The 17,055-nt window shown below is 41.2% G+C and overlaps 1 protein-coding gene across 1 annotated transcript in view; it reads right to left on the bottom strand.

Moving 5' to 3' along the window:
* Positions 1-17,055, bottom strand: part of csmd2 (CUB and Sushi multiple domains 2) — a 212,126-nt gene that overhangs the window by 73,438 nt on the left and 121,633 nt on the right. Inside the window, exons 10-22 of the mRNA XM_079571186.1 lie at positions 16,289-16,410; positions 13,866-13,969; positions 12,274-12,386; positions 9,815-9,997; positions 8,604-8,794; positions 7,764-7,899; positions 4,781-4,975; positions 2,923-3,061; positions 2,038-2,225; positions 1,746-1,934; positions 1,400-1,516; positions 714-929; positions 277-465 (exon numbers count right to left, since the gene is read on the bottom strand). Coding sequence (XP_079427312.1) covers positions 277-465; positions 714-929; positions 1,400-1,516; positions 1,746-1,934; positions 2,038-2,225; positions 2,923-3,061; positions 4,781-4,975; positions 7,764-7,899; positions 8,604-8,794; positions 9,815-9,997; positions 12,274-12,386; positions 13,866-13,969; positions 16,289-16,410 — 2,082 coding nt within the window. The remainder of the gene's footprint in view (positions 1-276; positions 466-713; positions 930-1,399; positions 1,517-1,745; positions 1,935-2,037; positions 2,226-2,922; positions 3,062-4,780; positions 4,976-7,763; positions 7,900-8,603; positions 8,795-9,814; positions 9,998-12,273; positions 12,387-13,865; positions 13,970-16,288; positions 16,411-17,055) is intronic.

Below are 17,055 nucleotides of genomic sequence, written 5' to 3'. Positions count from 1 at the left end.
GAAAGTGTCATCATAATCACACAGCGATTTCACAATGATTAACTGCAATTTCAGCTCAATTTGAATTTTTTTCTTTTTCAATGTGAAATCAGAAAAAAGAAAGAATAGACTCCCGGTACAAATATCACAATCTAAACTAAAACTTTCACACTAGCTCTAAAGCATGATATTCACGGTAAGTACTTTCTTAATGTACTCCCTAAACTAGCACTATTTACTTTAAACATGTAAGTCTGAGGAGTAAAAGAGAGAAAAAGTAAAAAATGGACCACCTACCCACACACCTTGGCAGAGGGGAGCTCCACACTCTCCTTCTGCCCCCTAAACACACCACTCGCGCCGGACCCTCCAGTCTGTAACCCGGGAAACAGGAGAAGATCAAGACGTCGCCCACCCCGTACTGCAGGCCCTTCCTGGTGCTGTACGGTGGGATTCCTGGGTCCTCACACGGCTCCAAATCATACTCTGAAAGAGGAGACATGAGAAGTTGTTTGAGTGAAGAAGGGCATAACAGTAGAAGTAGCATGTGTGCGCTAAAATGCTACAGGATGTAAATGAAAATGTAGGTAATTTCAGAAGTCAATGAATTCTGGAGGTTTGGAGATTTGAAATGAGGAATGGCATATCCACAAATGGGTGTATGTGTAATGTCTCCTCAATGTCTTCCTTTAAACATACTAATGAATGTGTCTAGAATATTAGTTTGTTCTTACCAGAGAAAGTGATGTTGAACCCCTCATAAGAAACTGAGAAGTCTGAGAGAAATCGGATCTGTGCGGTGTAGTTTCCAAAAAGCCCTGCACTTAGAGGCAGAGGCAACGTTGATCCTGTCAGTCTCCAGAGCGGCTGAGAGAAGCTGCCATTTTCAGTTACCAGTAAGTGGTCATGGGGGCTTTCAAGATGGAATGTGTGGAAAGTGAACTGAACACCTGAGTGGCAGGAAAAAAATATAAGTTACGTTTTAAAGTTCAGTCATAAGAAGGAAAAAAGTTACACAACTTAACAAAAAGTAGTCCACTAATTAGAAAGTTTATTTTTCCGTAATGTTCTCAGGCAATGTTCCCGAGAACATAATTTAATAAAGTGTGACAGGCAAACAAAATCCATTCGCCGTCTTCCTTGCTTCGTGCATGTTAATCATCAAACATTTAACACTGATGCAAGAGGAGCACCCACAAATAAAACTATGCCAATTTGATGTTAGTTTCCCACCAAACGAAGACATGACTGAGTTAAAATCCCCGTGTGCTGTAGCCCAAGGCCTGCCTCTCAGCTTATTAGTCTTACGGAGACAGTCTGTTCGGGAGAAATAAAAGGCCATCCAGAGGAGGGAAACGACATTGCTAAGGGAAATTGGGTTTGACTGCCACACGTGTTGACAGAGAATTACTTGGCTAACCTTTGCCATGGGAGGTCTCGATTATCCACGTGCAGTTCAGGTTGTGGGGGTAAAAGTCTGGGAAGCCTGGTGACAGGATCGTGCCCGAGTTTCCATGGATGTAGCCACCGCACAATGCTGAGGACAGAAGAGAAGAGACTGATATTTTAGGAATTCATAAATTACACTGAATCCATGAATCAAAAAAAGCCAAGCGGAAATAATAACAGCAATAACATGATGCAACACAAGCCTGCTTTCCCCACAAACCATCTCTCAAACAATGTCTTTGATTTAATCCTATTTGGGAGTAAATAAAAAACTAGCAGGTTCTTAGTCATTTCTAGGTCAACCTTTTGAAACGCACCATCACAACTCGGAAGGGGGCGACTCCACTGAAAATTGGGTTCACACTCCAGAGGCTCTGCGTCGCTGAGTGTGTATCCCGCATCACAGCTAAACGTGACCAAGGCGCCCACATAAAAGTCATTTCCATGTCTTTGCCCGTTCACTGGGATCCCAGGGTCCACGCAGTGATCAGACTGTAACTGAAGTGCTGTAGAAGAAGAGGCAGTGAAGTGAAGACTTTTGAAAGAACATGAAACAACACTCATGCTTGCATAAGAACTGCAGACTTTCTCAACTCAAGCGAGCCTTACTTTCATATCGTATGCGAAAACCGATGTCCGAGTGACTCTTGTCAGTGGAAAATTGCAGGTATAAAAAACTGGAGGTGCTTATTAGGAATTGTGGGACCTGTGTCCCCTGGTAGCTCCCTATTAGAGGGGAGGAGGGGAAGCGTCCATCGCGGACTTCCAGGACATCATAGTTGACTTCAGTGCGAAACCTAACAAGTAAAAGAAAAAAAAACAATGTAGTAAAAATTTTACTTTACATTAGATTTACAAACTTCAACATGCAAAATGCTATTCTAGAATATATATAATTCAACAATAACAATATCTTATTTTACTTAAAACAGTTAATGCTTATATAATCAAAATAAAATATACGACATACATGTACAAACATAACCTACATCTAGAGCTTTGGTACAGTAGAGCTTTAAGACTATTTTAAACAGTAAAATAAAACATTTAACAGTGAATACACAGCTATATATAACTGCTCATTATCATAAGACTATACTGACACTCAGCGGCCTTGATAAAAGACAAAAGCAGTGTTTGAACCTTTCCACAACCTCTCTCTCCATCTCACACATCATTACCTCCTCTCACTTTCTCTCCACTTCACCTTGACAAGCCCTCTCTACTTCCTCTGCCCTAGCACCTGTGTAGCCGCTGTAGGTCTTCATGTTTTCAATTTGTATGTAAATAATCTGCTGTCATATCTGGCCATATCCCCTAGGGACAGGCCAATGCGACGCAGGATCAAATATACATTATGCTCTCACTTTAAATAAAACATAATGTTGCTCTGGTTGTTAATGTGCATTAGATATACTGCATTAAGCACGGAGGGACAAGACACGATAGCGGTGAAGTAACAGAGCAGCATATGGCGTCTGGATTGTAACTGACTTGTCGAAGATGATCTTGATGGGGTAGCCTGGAGGAGCCTCAATGATCCATTCGCAGTTAAGGGCCTCCTTATAAAGTTCAGGCCAGCCCGGAGAGAGGATGATCCCACTGGGAGCCTTCAGATCCCCACCACATGGGGCTGAGAGCGTGTGAGAGAACACAAAGGGAAAAAGAATAGTAATAGGAAATGATGAATATTGCATGATTCTGATCACCTGGTCAGGTTTTTACAATCATTCTCATTGATTGAACAAAAGTTATTACAACATTCTTTCTTGCACCACTTCTGTGTGCTTATAAAGCCTGTGTACTTATGACAAACTTACATATGATATAGAATTTTCTGCATTGTGCTTTAGCTAAGGCTAAATGGGGTCATACCTTTAGAAGGTTAAATTCAGGTCAAATGTATAAATTTATAAATGAATAAAAACTAAAACAGACTAATGAACTATAGAATTTAAAGAGGCAGCAAAGGTAGTATAAAGAAAAAAAAATGAATAAATTGGGCATTTTTACCCATCTGATGCATGACTGTACAAAAGTCATCCCCCGCATCCAAATAGTGTTCATCCACTCTTTTTCTACTGCAAGGCTTTATCTCATGCAAATTGGTGACAGCTCACTTCAAGGTGAACCATCTCCCTCGGGAACAGTCATGTCCTGTGCTTTTCTGTTGTTTTTGAATTTGAAAGCCCCTCCTTCAAAAGCACCAGTGCATTAACTACCAAATGGCTTAAAAGAGGGGGAGACACGTTTGATTGATTACACCAAAGACACTCAGGCCTATCGACCCTCATGTTACCCCTCATACTGCATCTCTGTAACTGCCTATCTTTAACCACAACACAGAGGAGGGCTTATAGCTGGGATGCCAACTCACCGGCTCGCTTTGAAGTGGAATGATTTAATCGGCCAACTCAGCATACTGAAGGACATCTATAAAACGCATTACGCTACAAACGCACCGGGATGATAGATGGTCTCACAGGAATACAGAACTGTGGTGGCTCACAGGGACGATGTGACATACTTTAATAATGGGCTCCTTTTTGCCATATCGTGAAAAGAGAGAACCGATTACGTCTAGTAGAATCAAACACGTGTCTGTAGTTAATGTGGGGCATAACACTTAGCATTGTCTTGGCCTCAGCACCTCTGTCAGCCTTTTCTAGCAAGCCTTGAAGTGTAGGGTATCTTTTTTAAAATGGTGGTTAGGAGGACACTAAAGGGAGGCTAGTCTGGGACCAGGGATATTGACTGCAGTTTTAGTCATTCCTGACTCGACCCTTTTCCTCTCAGGATAGAGAGAAACTTTTTGGTCTGTCTAACTGTAGAATAAGAAACTAAGAACCCAGTTCTATTTTCATCTCGCCAATTTCATCATATACTACAGAGAATGCAGAATTTTTTTTTTTTTTTTTTTTAAATCACATGTAATATGGACTATGGATACACAGTGGAAAAGCACTTTTGAATTGGGGAAGGGAATCTTATTTGTATAGCACACACCCAAAGCACTTCACACATGAAAGGGAGGGAGGTTCATTGACTCTGCTGATGGTGGTAAGCTACATTTGTAGTCACAGTTTGCAGCTAACCGCTGCACCACCATGCCAAGTACACCGTGCCGCCAAGCAATCAGACCCATCACTTGCCAAACTTTTCCACTTTGCACATAAATGTCATAAATGTTTAGGTCTGCGGTAAATTCTATATATTCAATGACACTTATTTAAGAATTAAAAAAAAAAAAAAATAATTGACACATTTTCAGTATCAGACTAGAACATAATAACTAAGGCTAAAAAGAGAGACATGAATACGTCCTGTGGCCACTGTCTTTGTACATGCTCACCTTCACAGCGGGGCACGGCGTTGTCCCAGACCACGTTGCCGTCCTTGAGAATGCAGGAAATGGTCTGAGAGCCGTGAGTCTTCACAAAGCCCTCCTCACAGACGAAAGAGATGGAGCTGCCCAGCTGAAGGCTCTCACCAAAACGCTTCCCATTCACTGGCACCCCCGGGTCAGGACACTCATTGTGACGAAAGGCTGTGGGAAAATGGACGGACACACATGAAAAAAAAATATTACACAGAATATTGTTCATAACTATTTGGGTCACAGCTTGTCACATGTTGCAGTGGTAAAAAAAAAAAAAAGACTCTAAGACCCTAAAATTGTTATCAAAGGCCCTCGGGGTAACCAATATCCAAGTACCAAATAGTGACAAAACCAATTGAAATGCTACCACTGAAGATAACACTAATTCTATTATTTTAATATTTTGGTCATTGTTATTGTAAGTAGCTAGTAAATGAATTTGTGGCACAGACATCATTGTAAATTAGAATTTCTCAAAGATGGAAGTTTATTATTGCAATGCATTTTTTCCAATAGGGTCATAATTGAAGCAACACTTCCCTCTCCCCTCTTTTCCCTCACAGATGCCACATGCTGAAGGTGTTGATGAATCCTTTTATAATCATTGGACCCAAGTAGAGCGTGAACACCATCCATCAAAATGATCGTATTTATGAAATATCCCCTAAATACAGTTTGGCATGTCCTTAATCAACACGAAAATATAAGCCTGGTCTTACAACCCTTCCACAACACATCCCGAGCATAGAACCAGTCTGAGCAACAGCCTGTCAACTCCAATTAACTGCTTTTTGACATTCATTTAGCGTGCCGCATCAGCTATTTTTTTTTTTATTCATCTGAGTTGCTAATTGAAGCATTAGTCACCATGTGTTCTCCACAATGTGGCTACGGCGCGGCACCTGGGTTGGGTTGACGACATGTCATTTAAGTGCAGAGTTTATTAAGACAAACATCCCAATGTCTACAGACTCTGTGGCTTGGCAAAAGAGGAAGTCGCCAGGATAATGACTGCTACCCTGTGATGTGTACTTTAAGGCTCTAAATGGATCAGCCTCACAATGCTTAGAAAGCATTCAATTAGTTCGATTGCTCCCAACCATAGAAAAAGATGGGAGCTAGAAAAGAGTGAGTGTTTTACAAATTGTGTTGGTTTATCTAAAAAAACAAATGAAAAACTGAACTAAACTGAAGTAGCAGAGAAAACAATTATTTTTATTTCAATTTTGAGGATCCATTAAGTGAATTTCAGGGCAGAATAACATTAGCTTTCATGTGACGTTATATGCCAGGGGTCTCCCGCGAGACCCGGGAGATGATTTAATCCGGCCCCTGACATGTAGAGCACAAATTTCTGAGTATGTCAAAAAAAGGAAGTAAGTCTCTAGACTATTCCTGTGCGGTGTTACTATTTTTTAAAGAAATAACCAGAATGCTCACTCCAGCCACTAGGGGGCAGCTTAAAGAAAGAAAGGAAAAAGATTCCACACGTGTCCAGCAGAGGGCACTGATATAATAAGAAATCAGGATATAAACAACACTTTATAATCCTGTGGTAAATGGACAGTCTGCCCCTGGGCAGCTGTGGCTACAATAGTAGCTTACCACAACCAAATGCTGAGTGAATAAATAATGACTACAGTGTGGCACTTGTGACACAGGCTTGTTAAGTGCAATACAAGTGTAAGCCGAGGTTACAGTCCTGTCAGGCTCATTCTTTCCTCAATAGTATTTTCCCAATCAAAACATTTTAGCATTTTACTGGAGCTTTTGTTTATGGACCCCGGCAATACGAGCGATCGCTGTTATTGTTTACTTCCGCAATTTTCGCCGGATGTTTTGGTGAATGGTAGGCAACAGCTGATGCATACAGGCCTCTAACTCGGTTTTATAAAATGATAGATCTGTTACAGCGCAAGAGACGCAATGCACTGTTTATGGACATTGTTTTTGCTGATTATAGGATTTTAATAAAATGTTTATCAAATATGAAAATGTAAAATGCTTACCACGGCCAACGGATGTGACGACATCGCGATCGCTCGTATACACTCAAAATTTACTTGGAGACCCCTGTTATATAACGCAATGTAATCTCCATGCAAATACTGCCTTTCTAAAATGGTCTGTTTTAGATTGTGAGAGCTTGATGACCTAATTGTATGCACTAAATCCATAGCTTCTCAAGTTGTTTCCATTGTTATTGTTAAAGCAAAACCTGTTCTGTAAATGAACCTCAAAACTAACCTGTAAATTATGTTTTCTATCAAATTCAAAATAAGCTATTACCTTCTTGTGGCAGGTGTGTGCTAACTTCTTTGGAATAGATGGTGTAGGCTGCTCAAAAATCTAGTGCTTGCACATGGAATGTTTTGTTTTGTATCACAATATACATATAAATTGCAGTATTGTCTTTTTTGTTTTTTAGGTTTTGCTACCAACAATGGGATGAACATTTTTTGAAGATCAGCACCATTACACAATAGAAAAGCAATGCGGTAATATGGCTGCCAATTGCTCACCATGGTGTTCCCATAAAATGGGTTTACCAGCAGCAGACTGCAGAGTGCATCGCGTCACAGTCTCAAAACCCCATCTGGAGTTTCCTCAGAAGTCAGCAGTGGCCCAGAATAGAACATAATGAGCAGCGCCGCAAATGTATCTGCCAGGTAAGAAAGCGGCGTCTTTGTTTGGCTTTTATTTGGATGTCAAAACTCGGTTTAGACAAAAAAGGATAGCTTTTGTCATTTATGTCGCTGGCTTTGCAATGAGTGTGTAAAGAAAAGTGTCGCCCATGGGTGCTGGAGCTTGTGCAGTGTGCGGATGACAAACACATTGGTATTGGGGACGATTCACGCGGTAGTGTTCATACATACAGTACAGAGACCGACTCAAACAAATGCAGTCGTGACACAGGTATGGCTATGGTCTTGTGTATGAAACATTGACTATATACTTGTAAAAGTGATGTTGAATCCTCTGTCGGTGTAGGTGTGGTCAGTGAGGAACTCCAGTCGTGCCACGTGACCACTGGTTGTTATGGACGGAGGGACAATATCTCCAGAGAACGTTCCCAAGATAGGAGACTCGGCCTGCAAAGAGATTTAAATTGTATCTGATGTTATTTGTCACACTGAAAATTAGGCCTACAGTACTGGCATGTGCGAGCGGGATTTTCAATGGCGGTATGTACAATATCCCACTTCGCAAAAGTTTGTTGAATGAACAATTAGCGATAGTAAATTGTTCTTTTACTATCGCCAATGAGGCACAAAACTATCGCTAATTGTATAAAGAGGCAACAAACTAACTAGCATAATCAGGAAGAAAAGCTCTCCTTGCCAGCTGTATTATTTAGCTTTTAGTCTATGTGCTAGTAATAATAATACCAGGGCTGGATAATGATGACATTAAATAAAAAATAAAAAATGGTTGCACTGGCAAGTTTAGCAAAGTCGAACCAATGCTACGGCCTGATAACTCTTATAGACTGAGGTAGTTACATATTCATCAGAAATCTTACTGCACAGTTGTGAATCGTTTTGCATATTCCGTCTTTTTGTAATATACTGTCTTTATATCAAATTTCTGAAGACTAGTAGCTCAGAGCAAAATATGCCTCATTTGCACAGAGTAACTGTACTGTGTGCTCAGTATTGTGCACTGTCCTCTAAATATAAACCGAGTCTAGTTATCAGTTGCTTTTTTTTTATTGTCAACACAATTTTCTGTGGTGGCTAAAGCAAAATGTTCATTTATACAGAAGCATATACCAAAAAAATATGGTGTCCCCTACCTTTCCGCCATCTTTAATGGAGAGGAAGTCAAACTGTTTCTCCATGCTCAGGTCGTTGAAGGCCAGGTTGATCCGGCTCTCGGGATTGGCGATAATCAACCACACACAGTGCATGTTGTTGCCATATTCCTGAGGGTAGTTTGGAGACAGGAGCGCCCCCGATGGAGTGGTGAAGTTGAAGAAACAGGAAACTGCATAGAAAAAGGCATGTTTTATGGCTGATCTGACTGGTACTGCATCAAAAGGAGCACAATTAGCTTCGACCTTGCATAAAGTCATTCCCATGATACCCAGTTGATCTCATCATGTAAAACCGGTGAGGGATTTATGATCCAATTTATAAATACATTACACGTAGTTATTTATTCAGTATACCTTCATTATGCATTATACCACTATGCCGTCAAATTGCAGCAGCCACTTTTACATCTGTTGCTCATATTTACTTGTTTTTATTTGTTTTGTCACCAACCTTTAAAATCCTTTTATTTTTGACAATGAGCATGTATAAAATGTGCATAACATCCACACAAAAACAAAGCCACTAATGACACTTTTGGAAACCTCCCAGATCTCATTACAATAATTGTGCACAGTGGCAAAGACAAACAGGGCCTGCATTGTGCCTGCAGAACTGAAATAGTTTATTCAAAGTGAACTACCCAGCATTACGTGGCCAAATCGACTCTCGGGCCTGCAACCTCTCCGTCATTTAGCTCCCCGATGTTTATCTCAGGCCGCTATTGTCCATCCAATTATCTTATCAATCATACAGGCGAGTGGATGATGTGCCTAGTCAGCTGGCTTACCCATTTACCATCGGCTTCTAACACTGTGTTTGTCTTTCATGCCGTTAATTGGCTAATATGGCCCCCTATTGTTTTCAAATCCACAGCCTCTGCACAGCAAACTGTAGGGATAATCTGACCATTTATTATGCCGCACGCCCCGCGCTCAACGGCACAAACACATGAGCAGGCTTTGTGAGTATACAATGCTGCACTCATGCATACTCATGCCCCTGCTAAAAGATGATTAATCTCACAGAGACTTGTCAGAGAAAAGAGCTATAAGTTAAACGTGTAATTTGCAATCAGGCCCAAACATTTACTAACTACAAAAACCCAACAAACCAAATAAGGTGTGTGGCATTCCCCTTTACCAAGCGATGCATAGATACAGTAATTAGTGCCAAAAATGAGCGCACGTACAGACACAGCTGGGCTTCTTGGCGGACCACTGGTTGTTCTTCTGACACGTGATGTTCTTCTTTCCCACCAGCTCGAACGCAGGCAGACACTCGAAGAACAGTTTGTCTCCATGTCTGAAGCCAGTGCCCTCCCTTTTACCATAAGCAGGTATTCCAGGGTCTCCGCAGCTGCCTTGGTCAATTTCTGTTTAGAAAAAATACAAATAAACCAAACATTATTACGGGCTGTGTTACGTAGTTGCAAACCAAGCCATCACAAAAAAATACAGCTATAATCACCCACTAAAGCAGGTGGCAGATAGCAAGTTAATAAATAAAAATGTAGTCTCTAAAATACAGGAACATGCATCAAGTTTCTTACGAACGCTAGTCTGCAAGTCTTTCTGTGAACCCAACAGATTTCTGTTTCATTGCGTTATTGACAGAATAAATCGGCATTTTGCGTTGTGTAGTCTGCAGAAATCCTGATGAATTATGCACCCATTTGGACTCTTGAATTGGACTAATGCATTCTCCGATAACTATTAAGACTTGAATGGAAAGAACATTTAGACAACAATAAATATGCCTATTGATTCCAACTAGCAATAACAATTAACATACTATATGTCTGTGAATAAGCATTGATGGGTTTATACTGCTGAGGCACTTTTAGAGCAAAGTATTTTAGCATCGAAATGTGGAATTGCCGATAGGTGAAACCTGGCCATCCATTTAACCACAATAACATTGCCCCATGCACAGCTATCGAACTATAGTAAAAGATCAACATACAAACATCAACGGTCTGTTAGGATTATATTATATCTGTCTAGTTGTCTTCTCCTGTCCAGACAATATTCTTGAGTAAAATCCTGAATTGCTCACATCTCCCTTTCTTTCTATGTTGCCCTGTAAGCGTGCGTCTTCTTTTCTTTGTGACAAATGTTCTTGCTAAAAGCTGACATAGGCACTTTCACACGTACACACACTCAGGACCGTCCTTATTTCTTAAAACAGCACAGACCAATTTCATTAACAAAAGATTTATGCGTTCTTTAATATTCCAGTCACTCCTCTTGTAACTATCCCGGAGAGCAGCTTGTAGATGGGAACACTGTGGTATCCCATGGTGGATACGAAAATGCTGAGAGGGAATCAGCTCATCCATCCAGGAAATGATGGCAGCCGCTAATATGGTTTTAAATCGCACCAGGGGTGACGCTGGGTGTAAATCCATACTCGGCTCTAATGATGATCATCAGTTAGGACACGTATTTAGAGCACACTGCTGCTGGATGTACGGCTGTCCTGAGGCAGCCCCACTCACAAGACAACCCATTGATCTCACAGGAGTCACCTTTGAGAGGAGTTAGGTTTGAGGTGACGCGTGCTGTACACAGCAGAGAGTCACCAAAATGATCTGGCCATCACATTTCGCATGTAAGGTCAGAGGTTAGAGTACACAAGCTAAAAAAGACCATGTTGGTAATTGTGCTTGATGATTGAGCCAAAACTACATGTAATTGAGAATGCAAATTACATTTTGGGTGCTCCAATGTGGGAGGTGAAGTGGTTCAAAGCATTTCTTCCCCTTCATTAAGTACAACTCGTTGTTTTAATTACTCTTCACTTCACAGTGCTGCTCTACTTTCTCTGTAATTTTTTTTACTGATACAAAAAAAGAATTAGCTAGCTGGGGAGACAATCCTCAGTGCTTAAGAGAGAGTGAGTTATGTATCTGCAACCATCTCTCTTAAGGCTTAATGTTTTGTTTACTGTAAAAAGAAGACAATACATTCTATCACAGGCATTCCCATAAGGACTAATAAAAAACTGACTAACATACATGAAAGTTCTATCCAGACAAGAGTGAAAATGTGATGAGCCAAGACTCCACCCGATAAAAGAAAATTGTTCACTTATTAGATGTTTTGATTTGAGTTTTGAAACCAGACTTCTTATGGATTATTATTGAAGCTTAAGCGTGAATTCAACCTGGAAGACCTTCCTGCTGCACTTTCATCGCCTCATCTCCAGCTGCACCTGACCAATCATTCAATTATCCCTTAATCTCAATCCGTACCTCCATCGCAGCCAATTACCAAAACAGCCCACTCCTGCTTCAACCCTTCTATGAGCCCCCTCGTTCACTGGCTCGGCGCTTCCCAGCTGTGCTGTGCCCCTCCTCTGCCCCTCCTCCACCTGACCTCAACTCTATTATGCTCATTGAGGCTTGTCATCCACTGGCCGCCTCAGACCTCATCCTCTTCCACCACCAGCGTCCAGGGAAGACTTATTCTACCCATTCCCATGTATTTCATATTGTTAATCCACTGCATTCCAACAGGGCCTGAGCACCAAACCTGATTCATGTCTAATAAAGCTATTCCTGTGCCGCTTTGTTTCCGTGAGTCTTTTCAGGTTGAAATTAATTTGATTATGGTAATGATTTTCTATTAAAGAAATTGATAGCTTTACCTTCAAAAGAAACTTTGAAGCCCAGGGAGCCACTGGTGTCATCCGTCTTAAAGTTAAGCCACATCTGGTGACTGGTGCTCACCACAAGGTCAGGAGTGGTGGTTCCAGACAGGCTGAGGAGAGAGCAGAGTAAAATGCTTGTTACGAAGATAAGCCTTCAAAGTAAATTGGAATACTTGCTATACTTCTTCCATCTTATTATGTCAGCTGCACAGTTATTATGCCAAGGGTTTTTTGTATATTCAGCTAAGTGCCACTTTATAGCCAAAGGGCCTGCTTCCATGGCATCATTAAAGACATAATTGCAATTTTCAAACAGCAGAGAAAACACCTGAAATGTTAACTTTTTTTTTTTTTTTAAGTAAATGGAGAAAGTTTATGGGGTTTGGGGGCAGGTCAGGGGTGAGATGTACTGTGAGGCGTCTAGCTTGTCTTCCTCCTAATATTATTAAGGTGGTAAATTTGCAAACAATTAATATCAACATGCACAAGTGTTACGGAGCCATCTGCCAGAGTAAAGTCTATCAACGTGCAGTTATCCTTGTTACTCTTCATGACAGTGGACCTGTTTTGAGCATTGAAGAGCGATGATTGACAATGTGGAGGTGCATCTATTTTTTATGCGCCGCTGCATCAGGTGGTGATGAAATAAAAGAGAAAGAGCTGATCTTACAGGGGAAGGGAGGAGAACAGGTGCAGCGAGAGCCGAGAGAATGTTCTGTGGAGCATGAGAGGCAAAAATGAAAATGACTTCTAAAGACCGAGCTGGAATGAAAGGAGGGAGTAAAAGCCAAAGGAAGTTAGCGCAGATGAAAGTGAAAGAACTCCTAAACGTACTGCCCATGATATTTGATTGATTGGTTGGATATAGATGTATTTCGGTAGCTAATAAATCTGCCCTATACAAACTAGATGTTGCCATGCATAGCGCGGTCATGCCATAACATTATACATGCATTTTCTGTTTATTTTGAACATGCTTAACACAATCTTGGAACAGTTAGTTCAATATGTATATAGGTATATGGACTAAGTTTAAGTTATTTTCTTCTAATACCATCTTGGATACTCATTCTCCTGGGTGAACTCCTAAGGTGCCTTTTAAGCATCAGAATCAGAATCAGACTCAGAGTGAGGGGGTCGTCAGGGGGTAGGTTAGGGGTGGGTCATGTGGTGTGTTATGCAGTGGGAGGTCCTTTGCAGAGACCTTGGTAAGCCAGTGTTTTGCAAAAATATGAGCCCAAGGAGCTCAGTCCTTATCTGGTTTAGCTCTGTGGCCTGGCCTTGAAGGGAAAGTGTTGACGGCGTAGGAGAGATAAGCGGTCAAGCTGCTTCAAACTCTCTCTCTCAGGAGGAAGATAATTATTCTGGTAATAGTTCATAAATTTATAATGAATTAGCTTTTACTTGGTCTCAGCATTAGTTCAGTTCTCCAGAGCAGGTAGTTCCCCCACAGCTCATCCCTTTTCCTCCCAAAATATAGTAGCTCTCCTATGTTCTTGTTGTGTAAAAGTCAGCAAATACAAGCATATACTATTGTGAATCAGAAGCAAAAGAGGAGGTTACTTTACTAACTATTAACTATTACTTACACATGGAAAATGGTCTTCTGGTCTCCCACCACCTCACCGTCGCCCACTGTCAGTGTGTCATAGCCTCGCTCCAGGTCAAAATCCTCAAAGGTCAGCTTGATCACCTGTGGATGCAGAGGGGGACCTGGTCAGGACAGGTGTAAAGGACAGATGCTGCAGAGTTCCTGACTCCAGGTGCAGAGACGAGAGGCCCCATGCCATCTGCCACATCCCATTCCCCACTCCATCCCTCCATCTGTCAATCTCGATGAACAATGCACTGGCACGTTTCCCCTCACAACTATTTCACCCACTTTGTAAGTTTCAGTTTGGCGTTGCTATACACTGATGGAATAGGAAAGGTGTGCCTTTGCTGTTGTGACAATGATGTATACGTCACACATCACATTTTTGCTACTTATGATCAGCAAATTGTACCTCTGTAATGTGGCGCGCTCTGGCCAACAGGCAAAGGTTGGAAATTAGTCCTGGCTGTAATTCCTGCAAAGGTCTTTTTTTTTGTTTATGGAAGTGTACAATAAAGAATGTGAAACAAAACAAGGGGAAATTAATGCTATAACTTCAGGAACTCCAGGACCCAACTCCTGCTCATTTGAGCAATGAAGCCAAAAGGGCAGGGCCATTGCCATCATAATGAAAAACATGTATAGGAGTCACATGACATATAATAAACAGTCTTTGTCTTCCCTTTTAAATGGAAGGCCACTGATTTCTGTTCAATCCTTAATGTTTTCAGGAGGCTGGACAGAGCCAGGCCTAATGAAAAAGCTTATATAAATGCAAATTGCATTCTGTCCAATGATAAACCAAGGCCTAATGAAAATTGCCACGGTGGAGAGAAAAGATGAATGGTGAGTTGGGAAACTAGGTCAGATCATTCGATAAATAGAGACCCAGAGCACAAACTCATCTCCTGTTTCTAACAGGTGAGATGTGGTGTGGGACAGATGAGGGCAATAATCGTTTATGCAGTGCTAAAACTATGTACTTTTATCATGCGCTAGTTCTGACTGTCATATGACTTATCATCTGACCTCCATGTAACAACTCAGCATTGAGGGGAAAAAGCTGCATGAATGCGGATTTCTCAGCCTCTCTTTGTAAACTCAATATTTGACTTGAAAGAAGCCACATTTAGAAACGGTATGAACAAGTGACAAGGAGCAACATTAGTCATCGTGTCAAGAGGCGGGAGAGGTCTGCGTCACCGAGCGGTTCTGACTGACCCGATGTCTCCTCTGCCCGCACTGTCTCGGTCGGCAGAAATAGAAGCACATTACCGCTTCTAAGCAGCAAAAACAAGCTCGCTCCATCTTCATCTGGGCTCGGAAACAGTGGCACTGACAGTCCAAAGAGCACTGTCGGCTCTAGGCGGCAGCCCGCTGTGTCCACCAAAGGGAGTCAAGAGCGATTGAAGTGCGGAAGACTGTGTTTGGGATGGTATGGGTTACCATCGAGTGTCTACCTGCTATCTCTTCTTTACTGAAGTGGTGTTGTCCCAACACACTGGCCAGGGGATTGTTTCAGTGGTTTGAAAAAAGCCATAAATCACAGCTGGAGAACTTCAGACTTTAAATGGCCCTTGGCATTAGAGAGTTCAAAACTACAAAACAAAGTTTCCAACATGACCACAGGTGATATCACATTCTGCAACAATAGGCCATTGTATGTTGACCTCAGATAGCCTTGGCTTCAATATAAGTGAGCAGATTTTTGAAAAACATTTCGTCTGAGTTTGCAGAGAGAGAGATTTGGCAGTAGAGGCAGCTGGGTGGCCTTGAACACAACTCCAAAGTCAATGGCTGTGACACTTTCATGATCTCCTCTGAGCGCGCTCTCAAATCTCCCCATTACTCCACTCTCCACAGGTGTCTGCAGCAACTCCCTTTGTCTTGCTTTGGCTCCCTGCCAGACTTCTTTCACCTTTTCTTATCGCTCACATTTTTCCAGGAGCAAGCTCCAGTCGGAGTCGGACTGTGCTGAACAACCCCAGAAACTGTCCTGGAGCAATTATGAAACAAATGAAATGAAAGCCCCCTGGAGTTCCCACAGTCACAGGTGCCAGTGTGGAAGTTAATGTTTTTTAATATGGAGTTTGCGGTGGGGCAATTCAATGAAAAATAGTCTCCCATAACATGGCTGTTTAAGACTTACCGGTATAATAATAAACACAAATCTAGTGTGGACAAGTATGAAAATATAGTTTTAAAATGTTTAGTTTTTACCCTTTTCTCTCTGAAAACAATATTCAACAAAGCCAACTGACGAGGACCATAATAAAGATTCTGGAGCGATAGTTTTCTTTTTCCTGGTTAAATAATGGTCAAGTAAAATAAAATGAAATAAAAATGTGAGTAAACTCATCAATTAAGTCATCCACTACCTGTCCTTATTCCCATTAGGGATGTACATTTTGTATTTACCTTAGTTGGATCCGTAGCTGTGATGACCCATGTGCAGTTTGCGTTGTTGTCATATTGGACTGGGTAGTTTGGTGAAGTTATCACACCACCTGGCCCTTTAAGTTGTCCTCCACACATGGGTGCTGAAAAAAAGTAAAACAATTAAGCAATTATTAATAAATGCAAAAAATCAACACCTCAAGAGTGACACAAGTGAATTGTTTCATATTGAACAACTGCATAAAGCGTAAACCCCTACATACTGCTTTTTAATAAGTGCTATTGCATATCACATCACAAAAGAAAGTGCTTATTAGGACAAAGTGACTTTTTCTTATCTGTACCTAAGGCTGTGTACATGCAAAAAATGTTAAAGACCCTTCACATTTGGTCAGGTTGTTTCAGGACCGCCGCTGCATACGCGAGCAGAGATGAAAATTCCCAACTAACTATTCTAATTTTAATGAGTTATGTCTGGGAGGAGTCCTTTGGGTGCACCAGTCCAATATGTAGGTGCATGCCACCCCAAAGCACCCTATTAAAACGTACAAAGAAAGTTCAAGGTTGAATAGGGTAATGTTATATGTTTCTGATAATATATTATACCTTCTTAAATTTGAATTACTTATTAGGAAAAGTTAAGTGATAGCAATCGCAGTCTATAATAGTCAGAAAAGGCCACTAAGTTCACATTTACAGCCAACAAATCTCCCATGCTAATGCCAGAGCCGCTTAATTTAATGAAGACTAATGTTAATTTATAATACAGATCTTCAATTATTCCAATG

The sequence above is a fragment of the Gobius niger genome (assembly GCF_951799975.1).
Source record: "Gobius niger genome assembly, chromosome: 14".
Taxonomy (NCBI): domain Eukaryota; kingdom Metazoa; phylum Chordata; class Actinopteri; order Gobiiformes; family Gobiidae; genus Gobius; species Gobius niger.
Note: the sequence above shows the minus strand (reverse complement) of the source record. Positions and strands in the feature narration are given on the sequence as shown.